This window comes from Chroicocephalus ridibundus, chromosome 7, assembly GCF_963924245.1.
Source record: "Chroicocephalus ridibundus chromosome 7, bChrRid1.1, whole genome shotgun sequence".
Taxonomy (NCBI): Eukaryota; Metazoa; Chordata; class Aves; order Charadriiformes; family Laridae; genus Chroicocephalus; species Chroicocephalus ridibundus.
Genome location: NC_086290.1, coordinates 39,100,809 through 39,114,282, shown reverse-complemented (window position 1 = coordinate 39,114,282; position 13,474 = coordinate 39,100,809). Strand labels below are relative to the sequence as shown.

At 43.5% G+C, this 13,474-nt stretch overlaps 1 protein-coding gene across 3 annotated transcripts in view; it reads left to right on the top strand.

Annotated features, from left to right (window-relative positions):
* The first annotated feature begins 389 nt into the window (after positions 1 to 389).
* ZNF804A (zinc finger protein 804A) overlaps positions 390 to 13,474 on the top strand; it is a 159,660-nt gene continuing 146,575 nt past the window's right edge. For 2 of the 3 annotated variants that reach the window (XM_063342014.1, XM_063342013.1), the window contains exon 1: positions 391 to 1,753. In XM_063342014.1, coding sequence (XP_063198084.1) covers positions 1,643 to 1,753 — 111 coding nt within the window. In that variant the 5' untranslated portion in view covers positions 391 to 1,642. Of the gene's footprint in view, positions 1,754 to 13,474 lie in introns of all 3 variants that reach the window. The other variant, XM_063342012.1, reaches the window with a different exon arrangement.

Sequence of the window (13,474 nt, the reverse complement as noted above, 5' to 3'; positions counted from 1 at the left end):
ATCTTGATTTTTGCAATCCAGAATAAAAGTAAAGCAGGCTGGAGGATGATTTAAGCTGAGTTGTTTGAATTCTTACGTGATAAAGCTTGCAAATCATAGATCTCTTAGGGTAAAAAAAAAAAAAAAAAAAAGGACTTGAGAATCTTGAGAATCTTTATTAAACATGGCTTATACTGTGACAAATTCTGGTTCTGGCGGCCAGTTCTGATTTGTGTACTACAAAAAGAAGGAAATGCTTATAATGGTGAAGGAAGGAGTATGGTGTACATTACAATTACTTCATGCTGATGTACCTCATGGCTTTTAATCCATAGTTTGCTAGCGGCTTTATAAAACGGAGCGAGTACGTTATACGTACGTTAAGGCAGAGAGGATGGCAGAGGCAGCGCCGGAGCCTGCAACAAACCCACGGTTATTCCCGGTTTCCCTGCAGCCGCCCAGGCCTTGCCAGGCAGGGAGGGGCAAGAGCCGGCTCTTGCCGGGCTCCGGGAGCGCCGTGAGTAACCGCGGGGGGGGCGGCGAGCGGCGGCGGGCACCCCGGGAGGGGACGCAGCCGTGGCCTTTCTCCGCCGCCCTTCCCATTCTCGCCGAAAACACGCCGTGACCCAGAAGTTTTGCCGGGCACCCTTCCCGATTTTTAAGATCGGCGGGCGGGATGCGGCGGGGATGGGCTGCTGCGGTGTGAAAGGGGGGTGCACCGGCTGCAGCCCGGCCAAGGGCGGGACGGAGCCTGGCCTGAGCCCGGGGGTATGAGAAATGACCGATTTCACCCAATTACGCCGTCACGGGCCAGAAGAGCCGAAAGGGGCGGGCGGCGGCAGCTATCGATCCTGCTAACGAGCCCGGCCGGCAGGGACCCGGCCCAGGGAGCGGGTCCGCCCCGGGAAGGTTAAGGTGCCTGCTGAATTAGGCATTAAAAATAAATAAATAAATAAAATACATAACAAAAAAAGGGTGCAGCGGCAGTGCGCGGAGGCTGCTCGGAGGAGGGGCAGGAGCTTTGGGCTGGGGGTGGCGCACCCCCGGGCATCTCTCCCTGCTCCCCCCCCAATCCCGGAGGAACCACACTCGTGCGCCCGCGGTGGTGCCCGCCCCCCCAAAAAAGAGGAGCCCCTGGCGCGGGGGGGCACACCCCGCATGCGGGGTTCTGGCGCTCGCTGCGGTTGGGGTGACGGCTCTGCGCCCTGCCCGACGCCCCTTCCCCTTTACCTGCCGCCGCCCCGCGCGTCCCGCCGTCGCCCCGGCGGAGGGTGTCGGCCCGTCCGCAACGGGGGCAGCGGGGCGTGGGGCCTGTGGGTGGCGGTGAAGGAGGCGTGTGACAGATGTCCTCCTCTGACAGCTCTCAGTATCAGCCCAGTGGCTCCCTGCCATTGGCTCAGTGCAGCCGACCGGCAAGGCTGCTCGCTATAATAACACTATGCCCGCCAGAGGCGGCAGTTCAGACGGCTCCGCCGCGGCCGTGCCGCCGCTCCTCCCCCGGCAGCCAGCGCCGCGCCGCGCCTGAGGGGCTGCACCCCCCGCGCCGACCCTCAGCCGGCCGGCGGCACCTCACATGCCGCGGGGACCCGCCGGCCCCGGCCCTCCCCGCCGAGCCCAGGCCGGCTGAGCGCCCCGCCGCTGGCCGGGGGGCGGCCCCGGCCCCATGGAGTGCTACTACATTGTCATCAGCTCCGCGCACCTCAGCAACGGGCACTTTCGCAACATCAAGGGAGTTTTCCGAGGCCCCCTCAGCAAGAACGGGAACAAAACTCTGGTAATGGCTTCTTCTCTTGCCTCCCCCTTCCCTCCCTCCCTTTCACGGCAGCGTCCCCGGCTAACTGGGAGCCGCTGAGCGTGCACTGCCAGGCATGCCGGCGGCCGGGGTGCTGGCCGGCTTTTTGCGCGGTCAGCGGTGCCTTTACCGCCGCAGGGATGCGGTGCCCGCAGCTCCCGCCCGCCGGGCTCCCCTCCCTGCCGGGGGGCTCCCCGTACACCCTGGGGCAGCCGGTGCAGCAGCAGGGTAGGTGCTTGCGTATCCTTCCTGTGCTGCCGATGCGGTGCCTGGTTACGGAGAGGCTGCGAACGGGAAGCCCCGAGGCCCCTCTCGGCGGGGAGGTGCAGGGCGGGGGCTCCACCGCCCTCAGCCAGGGGTGAGGTCGGGGAGAGGCGGCAGCGGCTCGTCGGAGGCGGCTGGGGGCAATCCCTCGGCGAGGAGGGCTCCACCTGGGTTACCGGGTGACTCCCATCGCCCCAAGTGCCGGGGACAGCTGGCGGTCCTGCTTGGTAAAGTGAAGAAAGGACTCGAAACTTGTTTACTTGAGGTCTGAGCTGTTTGGGTAGAGATACTCATTTGTTTAAAAATGGGTTCAGAAACGATATACGTTTTTGTTTGTTCGTTGCCACGTTTGTTTTTTTTTTTTTTAAAGCAAAACTCTGGGTTTGAAAGGAATTGATGGGTTTAGGTAGTTTGGCTAGATACTCTGAAAAGTCTGCATAGGGTATGAAAACTGTTTCTATATACGTGTGCCATACTTTGATATCTTTACATCTGTTGGATTTCGTGTGGGTTTTGCTGACTTGTTTGGACTCGCTTCACTACTATTAATGAACTTTAATGGAAGAATTATGACGCGATAGTATTGGTAATACATGTGCTCTCCTGCCTGTTCAGATAAAAGCTATGTAGGATAACAGCAGGCTGGGTGAGCTACATCATGTAGCATCTCAATCACGGCACAACAAAGTGCGGACAGATGTCTGGAGAGTAGGGGAGAGCTGACAGAGGGGCTTAGCCACTTTTTTTATCGCTCTCTGCCATCACTGTCTTATTCTGAAATCCCCTTTGGAGGAGATGGAGCAGAAATTACTGCATTCTTGTTCCCTCGAATGCACGACCTATATTGATGGGGAATTTACTAAAGTACTTAACATTTGCTAGAGTTGGCAAGCTTGCAATTTCTCCCTAAATAAAGAGATTAAAGTAAGTCTGAGCCAAGTCATAAAAATAGTAACTACTATGAGAGAATCTGAGGCAGATTTTTGGACTGTTTCAAATGTAAAGTTCTTGCTTTTGGGTTGTAAATCTTACCACAATTTTATTTGGTGTGGATTCTGTGTATTTTTCTGCTAGGGATTACATTCGTGTAATTTTAAACAATTATTTGTAGTATCCATGAGATGGCAATATGCATGTAATATTTCACTGTTAACAGTTGCAAAACCAAGACCTACTGTAGAAATATTTGGTACACTTTAAATAATTGCATGATAGATCGCCTTCTTTCTACTGAACAATTTCAGTAAAGATGAATTTGGCAGGACTGAGAATATTCTGATGTAACTTTTGGACTGTGTATTATCTTACAATTCATAATTGATTCTGCTTCAATAGCATTTTATTCTTGCTTTTAAATTCATTTTTCCCTTGGCAAAAAAAACCCAGCCCTGTATTCTCAACATTCCTGATTGATTTATTTACTGGTAAAAACATTAGTGACCAGAATATGTTAAGGAAAACTGGTGTTAACTTAAAAATCAAATAAACGTATTACATAGGCTTTGAAACACTCTTACTCTGGAAAGAAATTTAATTCAACCCTGCTCCTCAGTGAGATGGAATAGATGTGAGAAAAGATAGTATCGGTTATAGATTTGCCATGAGAAAGAAATCTTACCTTTAAAAACTTTTGTTGTGGGCAGTGAGCAGTGTAGCTGTCAAAGTTTTTGCTGGGGTAAAATGGGAGAGTTCTTGATGTTGGCTCTGCGGAGAGCAAAATGAAGTCCTTCACTATGAAAAAAGTGGTGTATATGCAGACATCAAGACTTTTGTTTGAGTGATTTTTAATTTAAAGGGGGTAGAGATACTGTAGGATTGTGATGTCGGGTGATTGGATAGTTCGGACTAAGAATGCTGAGGCAGTGAGGTACACTTCAGCTAGCTTCTGTGGGAAAATCAAATGTTACATCATTTGAGAGGATCAGTCACTTAAGCTATAAATAGGCTTTTGAACTTAAAAAGATGAAAGTCTTGATTAATACAAAGTAGAGTATGTCTTTAGAAGTTCTGACAAGAATGCAGCCTTTTAATGTGCTCTTGGTGTCTTCCATCCTAGCATAAGGCTGGGTGAAACTGCAATTTGTAAATCTAAAAACCAGAAATATTTTGGAGTTGCTCTAACGCAGACTTATCTTTCCATTTTGCTGCAAAGCACTCGGTCTGTTTTATCTATGCTCTGAACTTTCTAAAATCACTGCTTCCTCGTAAACTGAGGAGAACCTGAAAACAGCCTCTGCTTGTACAGTGTAGAATTGCTTCTGTGCAAAACTTATGGTTTTTGTTAAGCTTTGCTTCTCTTAAGGAGTTCTGCCACCACACTCTATCAAGAAAGACAGACGACTATACGTGCTGCAGGAGAATTTCACAGAAAGTAGGAAAGTGCTGGTCCTCGTCAAATGATGAAGTTGTGGTTTCATGATTGCACATAGTGTGTCTTCAAACCTGGATCTCATGAGGTTTCAGGGGAGGAAGGTCCTTAGAGCTTTTGGCTACTGTCCCAGTGTGGAGTGACCTGATATTCACCTGCAACTCGTCTTTTTTTGCCCTGCTCTCCAAGAGAGCTCACTGAGAAACACTATTCCCTCACTGTCCTGCAGGTGATCCTTACGTGTCTATCCTCTGCCCGCAACCTATTTCACACAGAATTAAAGTCATTTAAAGCTTTACAAAGTTTTGGTTCAAAGCTCCCAGAAGGTAACAGGAAGAAAGAGCTACAAACCGCTGCACGCCTAGTAGGTCACCTGAAGCATAAAGCTTTGTTCTTCCAAAAAAATCTTTCTCAGTGGAGAGGATCAGAGAGTTACTTTTTGGTAAAAAGATGAAATAGCAGTGTTTCTGTTACCGAGTTCCCAGGCATGGCCTTTCCCGAAGTCCTATCTGCCTGTAATGCCTACCAAGTGCAGGCTTTGAGATGGGGTTATTTGGGAGGTGGAGAGAAGTGGGTGAGGGATGAAGATATGAAGTAGAAGGAAGGGAAGGCCACAGTTCTGTTCCTCAAGGGAAGGCAAGGCATATGGGGAAAACCTGAGCTTGAAGACAAGTGAAAGGAGAGAAAGCAAGAGGGAACAAAGGAAAGAGTGGATTTAGGCAAACTGAAAAAGAGGCTACTGTAAAAAAAAAAAAAAAAACAACAAACTTTTAAAAATTAATAAAATATGAAAAAAATGCTTGTGCGATGGTGGGGGGAAAATGAAGGAACGCATATCTACCTACAGTTCTGGCAGTGTGATGGTACAGCTTTGCGTACATGTGCTCCCCCAGGCCCACGGGGTAACTGCTCGGTGTGGGTAGGGCCCCCTTACTCAATTGTAATCTGCTGCTCCTTATCAGGAAAATTAATTTGAATTACGAATTGTTGGGAAAGGGGTTCAGCACGTCTGGAAGAATAGCATCCAAACTCTTAACGTTCCTTCAGAAAATGCAGCAGTTTGGTTAAATGAAATTGGTATTTGGGCCATTGGATAAAGCTTTACCCTCTCCCACTGCAGTTTCTAGTGTCTGAAATATTCTTCAAATACGTACGTTCTCACAGTGATAGCTAGCTACTACTGGAGTGCTCTGTGGCAGCTCTTCGGAAGGGGTGAGTGGTTAGTTTTTGGTGGAGTACTGTCCGGGTGAACTGATTGCTGTCTGGTCCTTGTGTGGCAGGTGGTTTTTGAAGAAGAAACTCAAAACTTGCCATGTGTTACCATTGCAGTAATATGCAATGATGTTATAAATTCCTGATACTCTTTCTGCATTTTTATGTAATATTGCTTATGCCTTACTGTTTTAATCCATGAATATAAGCATTATTGCTCGGCTATTTCTTGTCAGGGTTCATACTTGGTGACTTCGAAGTTTTTCCCAAGGCTGTTCTTTTTAGCAGTAGCAATTTATAGAATTTTGTTTGCTACAAACTCTTCCTATTGTCCATGGATCTCCTGAAGTTTTCATGTACTTAATGTGTTATTTCTTTATGCCTTAAGTTATTGATGTCAAATTATACTAGTCTCTCTTTGTAATTAATCTTCCTTGCCATAGCTGCTGTCTCTCAGCTCATAATCTCAAAAAGTATTGAAAGAATAGCTCTCTGGAGGGAGAAATCAGTTGTTTGGAGTCACGACCACAGGTGATTTGCTGAATCCCGAAAATGTCTTTCAGAATATAAACTGCACCATTTAAAGGTATTATTCCAGCGATGTGTAAGATTTCTGGTTGGTCAGCAAGAGAACTGGTTCTTTGCTTGGTCTTCTGAGTAGCTGGTGCACGGGTGGTGATGGAATATTTGCTATTTCACCCTTAGGTATTCCACTCATGTAAATGGCTCCGTATCTGTTTCATCAGGACTTACAGTGATGGAGAACTCGCTGTGTAGGGCTCGTTCACTTCTTTTAATTGGACGAATACATGAGTAAGGTCCTGTTACTTGCCCAAGGAGATCAGTGAAAAGTTTAGACCTTTAGATGGTATAAATTGTTACTTTAATTTTAAGTGTCTTGTTGATACTTTAATCAAGTAGTTGGTTAAAGGACTGTAGTTTCAAATGTTCTGAACACAGAAATCTATTATTGTGTATAACAATAACCTCTCTATATGCACACGCTTATATAGGTTTAAGCTTTTGGTTATGAATATGTACACGGAGGACTTCAGGGGTATAATTGAAATAGTGGTCCCCAGCTCCAAGGGAGGCAGACAGAAATCATCTCAAACGAGAATCAGACTCCGAACTCAATGTGGTAAGCCTTGTGGGGAGGAAGATCACATGAACCACGAAGGGCCATGAAGATGATCCGAGGGCTGGAGCACTTCTCCTGTGAAGACAGGCTGAGAGAGCTAGGGTTGTTCAGCCTGGAGAAGACAAAGCTCCAGGGAGACCTTATAGCAGCCTTCCAGTACCTGAAGGGGGCCTACGGGAAAGATGGGGAGGGACTCTATCAGGGAGTGTATTGATAGGACGAGTGGCAATGGTTTTAAACTAGAGCAGGGTGGGTTTAGATTAGGCGCTAGGAAGAAGTTCTTTACAATGAGGGTGGTGAAACACTGGAACAGGTTGCCCAGAGAGGTGGCGGATGCCCCATCCCTGGAGACATTCAAGGCCAGGCTTGATGAGGCTCTGAGCGACCTGATGTAGTTGAAGATGTCCCTGCTTACTGCAGGGGGGTTGGACTAGATGACCTTTAAAGGTCCCTTCCACCCCAACACATTCTGTGATTCTATGAGCTTCAGGTGGCAACCATGCAGTACAGCTTCATGCCTCCCAGTCAGCTTGGACATGGGTGCAGGATGCACGTTTACCTTTAAAATACAACGTAGATACAGGTCTGTCTAAAGAGCTGTTGGATGTCTATCTAGACTATCTTTTATTAATCCAATTGTTTGTACCATCAGCTGTCTCACGTCTTAGATTTATTGAACAAAACTGCTTTGAATTTTTATTTATATACCTCTGTGTGTGTATATATATAAAAATATAAATACTTACGACTTCTTTTAAAAATCCTAGGGCTTAGTTCTGCTTTTATAAAAACTTCATGGAGTTCAGATACTGATATGCTAGTGTCTTCTGAAAATGCCATCTGTTGTTCAGGCTGTCTGTTGTTTTACATTGTCTAGTTCTTTTACATTTTGTAGAATATTTTTGTTTTTCCAGATCAACCAAAGTAAATATGTTGTGGTGGACATAAAAATCTGTTTTATGAGAACTTCTGTCACAAATGTCCCTACCCTACTACAGTAAGAAAGCAGTAAATTACCTGTAACACGGCTTTCCTGATGAAGAGTACTGAAGCTGTTGTACTTCTGCATGGTCAGGTGCAAATGTCTGCTGATTTCAAGCTGCCTAATACGTATGTCAAATAAACAGTACTTACCGTAGGTTTATTTTAAATACTGGTAAAAACAGGTCCTGCAATTCTATTTGTCATATTGTGTATTGTCAGTAGCTGAGGGTAATTCTAAATTATATCTTATATGTGCAGAATTTAATAAAACTATTGCTATATATTGTTTTTCATCTTTAGCGTTGCAGAGTTTTTAGGGTAGTTGTTAGGCTAGAATTATATTGGTTAAGGGAGAAAAATCACCTGTTACTTCCATCAATGGTTTGTCCCTCATGGATCTGCTAACGTCTTTGTCGTTTGAGCCTGCTCATGACCGGAGTTTGGACCTTGAAAACGTTTGTGTTTTTTCTATGAGAGAAGCTGAACAGCCCTAACTCATTAAGATATTAAAACAATAAAACAAATCTGCCTAATTTAATTTGAATAGTTAATCAGTGTCACTTAAATCATAAGTGAAAACCAACTATTCAGAAGACAACAAAATAATTTGGTAAAATGGAAGTAACAATAAAATCGTATCTGTATCTACTTCTAGAGTTCATTTATATGAATGCAAGCAACTTTTTTTTTTTTAAGGCTATCGGTAATAGTACTGATTCAAAGCATCATCAACAGGGTCCTTTCGGTGAGTTGAGCGAAGAGGAGGCTGTCAGAATTTAAGTGCATTTCCAAAGCAACTCTGAGAGGTTGCAAGTCTTATGTGGTGAGGTGTTGCACTTTCCTGTCCAGCAGGCTCTGTATGAGTGCGTTGTCTGGTCCAAAAAAATAGTAGGAGCCAGAGACCAGTGTGCAGCAGATTTAAACTGGGACGGCTTCTGATTCAGAACAACTACTGAGTAGACTTCTGTGCCGTAAAAGCTTGTTAAGTGCATGGTAAGCTTCAAACACATCGGTATTCTGTTGAATGTAATTAGACTATTACCATGGTTAAATTAGTACACTTGTTTAGTTTTTTCAGATCAAGGCCTAAAACAGTAAGTCTGAGGAGAGCCTTTGCCTTGAATATTTTCTGATAAAAATATCCGTAGCAATCTCTTAGCTCAGAGATATATAACGTTAATTTTAACACATTGCTCAAATATGCTAACTGGAAAACATTGAGTTGGCTTCTGCATCTTCAAAACTACACATATTTTTTTATTCATTAAACTTATGGAAGCTTCTCAAGGTGCAGGCTGCAATTCAAAAAGTCTCACCTTTCCTGTAGGCTGTGGGAACATACAGGTTTTGTGACCTTCCTATCAGCAGGGATTCACCTTTGAAAAAACTATTCAACTGGGGAGCAGATCTGGAGGACACTGACCCTTTTAGTTTAGCGCATTGGATTTTTGAGTAGGACTTGACTAAGTAGCTGCAAGATCTTGGATGCTGCTAACTGGTGACAATTAGAACATTTCATTTTTTGAATGACACTTAGGCATGCTAACAGGAAAAATTAATCTCTGCAAAAATCAAAGCTATTGAATAGATGCATTTTGAGATGTAGGGATGGGCTAAGATAATCCAACAAAATCAGTCCCGAGCATTTTCTACTATTTAATATCTTAATACAGATAATAATGATGGTGGCCTTATTTTATAGCATAGATTCTTTAACACTGCCTGGTGGTGGTGGAAAATGAGTTGATTTTTTTTGTTTGCTCACTTGTGATTCAAATGTAAACATGGGAAAGGGAGTGAGCCTTCCTAATTTAGCTGTATCTGGCCAGTCCCTTATAAACAAATACTAGTCAGACCCTTTTATTTTTCCACGCATTTTCGGAGTGAGAACAAATGCTTTTCCTCCAGCGTTTTTGAGAGACTGTTATATGGTGAGCTGTGACTTGCGGTTGTTTAAAAAACCCCAAAGTAAACAAAACAACATTTACTCACAAGGAGGCACAATATTTGTCATGTTTAACCTTGTTTTTTCAATAGAGATAAGAAATTGCCTGAAGGCATCAGGAAACTGTAATTTTACACTCATAGTGTAATTAATTAATTTTGTTAAAATATGTTTACGATTCCCTTCCTCTGAGGACTAGCCATGGCAGGGGTACAGACTGGGGTTTCATTTTTCCCTTGGCAGAGGATGTTTGTTCTGAACCATCTGAGTTGTGTGCGAACACGCATTTCTGTGGAATCCTTTTTTATTTTAATCAGTTCAGATATTAAATTTCCAAATATTTTCAATATGGAATTTTAAATGGTGGTAGTCATACAGATAGAGTTGTAAGAAAGGAAATGCAAATTCTTCCCCCACAGGTCTAAGAGCAAATCCTCAAATAAGGCCGGGAAAGTAAACTCCAGATCTCCTGCCTGGCGTTGCTCTCCTCATTGCATACAATGAAGAACAGCATTTTGACTTAAAAATCTTGAAACACCTTGGGAAATCATAGAATGGTTTGGGTTGGAAGGGACCTTAGAGATCATGTAGTTCCAACCCCCCTGCCCTGGGCAGGGACACCTCCCACTAGACCAGGCTGCTCAAAGCCCCATCCAGCCTGGTCTTGAACACCCCCAGGGATGGGGCATCCACAACCTTCCTGGGCAAACATGTTAGAACATGGTTTACAAAATGTTAGAACATGTTCCATGTTAGAAAATGTTTAGATTTGATTTGAGGGAGGGAGAGAGATTACTTTTTTTTAGAATCTCATTGATATTCTTGGTTTGTACGAATGATTTAGGACTTGTCAGGCTTTTTGTCTGACCGTGCTGATTTGCATTTCTTTAAAATGACTTCCTTTTTTGTGAAAATGCTATTTTTAGAGAGCCTACTTTCCCCAAATAGCAAGTGATCAGGCTACCTCCTCTGGTACCAAGCTCAACTCAAATATTCATGTTGCTAGATTTCTCACAGCTAGCGTATAGCCCTATTACTTATATTGTCCAAGTCTTGGTCGGGCTGTTTTCTTTAAAATTTTGCAGTGCAAAATGTCTGGTAGAATTTGCCTCTTCACCTTATAGAAATAAGTTTCTGGACTAGGAAAACTGCTTCCTTTCCAGCTTACTGATAACATACGTCCATGGCAAATACAAATCAATATATCTGAGACCTGTAAGAATGTAATTTAAAAAAAAAAAAAAAGTTAATCTTTTCTGTGTGTAGATGTCCATAAAGTTTGTGGATTATTTTTTTTTCAACTTGACTTACATGGCAAAATGTAATTGTTCTTTTAGGGTATCTGTTTAAATAGTTCCAGTTTCTAAGTATTTAATTTCTGCTGAAAGTATTTTTAACAAGAGACCACAATACCCGTAACAGAATAGCATACCAGCTACTACATCATAAAATGGATTTTGATAAAATGTCTGGAGCTAAAACTTGGGGACACCTTTGGGTATGTATAGCGTTATACATGGACCTAGCCAAGCAGTCTATGAAACAACCTGAGCCTAAATCTATAAAGCAAAATACCTTTTTTTTTTTTTTTTAAACTAGTCATTATTGGAACATATAATTATTGAGAGAAGTTTGCTTAAAGATGTTTAATTCTGTAAGATGTTTGGTCTTGCTCTGTTGGAAACAGTTGGCTTTATCACAGGAGAGAGTAGCGTGGACAAAGATGTTCACTCGACACCTTGCTGGTCTCTAAACGTGCCTGTCCTGGGCTTGGCGCTCCGGTCTTCGGCTGTTCCCAGTTTGCAGGTTCTCTTTGTGCTCTTTTCAGCAACGCTGTTTTTCTGTGGTAGGAAAAAATGGTGTGTAGTCTTCCAACATCATGTCCAGTTCGCTTTTCCTTAACTTTTCAGTTAATTGCTGGCCATGCTGGGAAGGAGTGGAGGGGAGGCGATGAGGGAGTGCCTGGGAGGTGTGGGCAGGGAGGATGGGGAAGTGACCCGAGCAGCACATGGGTGCCAGCTGCGGGACAGCACTCTGGCTCCCGGCAGGCAGAGTTAGCATGTCATCAGGTGTTATGGCTTTAGCCTTTGGAAAAGCCAGGGGTTTATAAAATGTATTTGTGGCAACAGTAATAAGCTTCTGTGGACCAACGGGCTTGAATTAATCAGCAAAGGTAACTTTTACATTGAGGCTTTTATTTATTTATTTATTGTGTGCTAGTATTTTTCATATGTGTTTGTATAGCTTTTTTTTTTTTATCCCCCTAAATGTTAATACTGTGGGAAACAAAGCAGCTCATAGGGGACACCAAGAATGACTTACCCATTCCATTAATACAAAACTTCTTCCTCACTTTTAATAGTAAAGGAAGATGTTTACCTAGAGGTTAAGCGCTCGGTTTGTTTTCTGAATTAAAAAAATGGAAAAGTAAAGAAGTGGTATAAATAACATTATGCCAGAGATCTTGGGCTTCTTATGTGCTTGCAGCATAGTACACTAGACTATAGTCCCCAGTATTTTTTTTTTTTTGAAGTATTGTATTTTTACAAAATATTCTTCATTGACAAAAAAAAAGAAAGTGATACAAAGTTTAGCTTTGCTTAAAAGTAACACTCTGGAAACTTAAAGTAATTACATAAAGAACACTATGCTCTCTTACATGAGCAGTAAATAATTGTTTAGACAAATAAAACAGGGTTGTTAATAGACAATTTTTGTAAAGCAAAATAGCTTTTATGCTGCTTATTTATTATACATTCTTAAAAGGTAGCTGATGCTTTAGAAGACTGCAAGGTTAGCAGTGGAATATACTGCTGAATAGATTTGGGGTTTGTTGGTTCTTTGCATTGATATTTCTAATAGTTATGCTGATTTTCTGATAGTTTTAAGGAAAATATTCTTCCATAAGGGAGAAAAATCAACATAACATTTGCTTGTCCTTCTGCTGTGCAAATGAGCCACTAAATCATCTGACACCTCTTTGTTTGACAAATAAGCAAATATGCATGAACTAGCAGGTAGAACTAAGGATTAGAACGAGATTAAAACAGTTTTAAAGGACCACTTCCAAAGGTTTCTGGAGTGGTAATACTAATGGCCGGCTGAGCAGAGAGAAGAGTTTGCTTCCAACAGGATGTCAAAAATACTTGAGAGTTTCTTTATGAAACAGCTTTGAGTGCTCATGGGTATGGAAGTGTCAAGGCAATGTAATTAGAAAACAGTCTGGTGAAACCTGGTAGCTGTAGCATTCTGCTGGCAGCTGCAGGTGATGATAGAGTGTGCCCAGAGTGGACCTGCTTTATAAATAACCGAGAAGTAAAGAAGAAAAGTGGAGATTTCCAGTGCGCAGCTAGTTGTGCGAAGGAAACAATAGTAACCAAGCTATTTCATACAGAGAAAAGGAAGAGTTACCAAATGATAGCAAGCAATTACAGTGATTAATGATAAGATGGAACTGGAGAAAGACCATGTGTCGTGGTTTAGCCTCAGATGGTACTGAAGAACCATGTGGCCGCACTCTCAAACTCCCCTCCATGGCTGTGGGGGGACAGGCAGAAGAAAAAGGCAAAACTCGTCGGTTGACACAAAGGCAGTTGAACAGAACGGCAAAGGGAACAGGAAAACAACGAGGACACTGATAGAGGGAAAACGACAAACACGATTACAGTACCACCGCTCACCAACCGGACCCAGGACGCGCCAGCCCGCTCCAAATAGCAACTTCCTGCCCTCTCCTTTGGCCAGCTCTTGGCTGTAGACTGGGCATGGCTCACGTGGGATGGAATACCT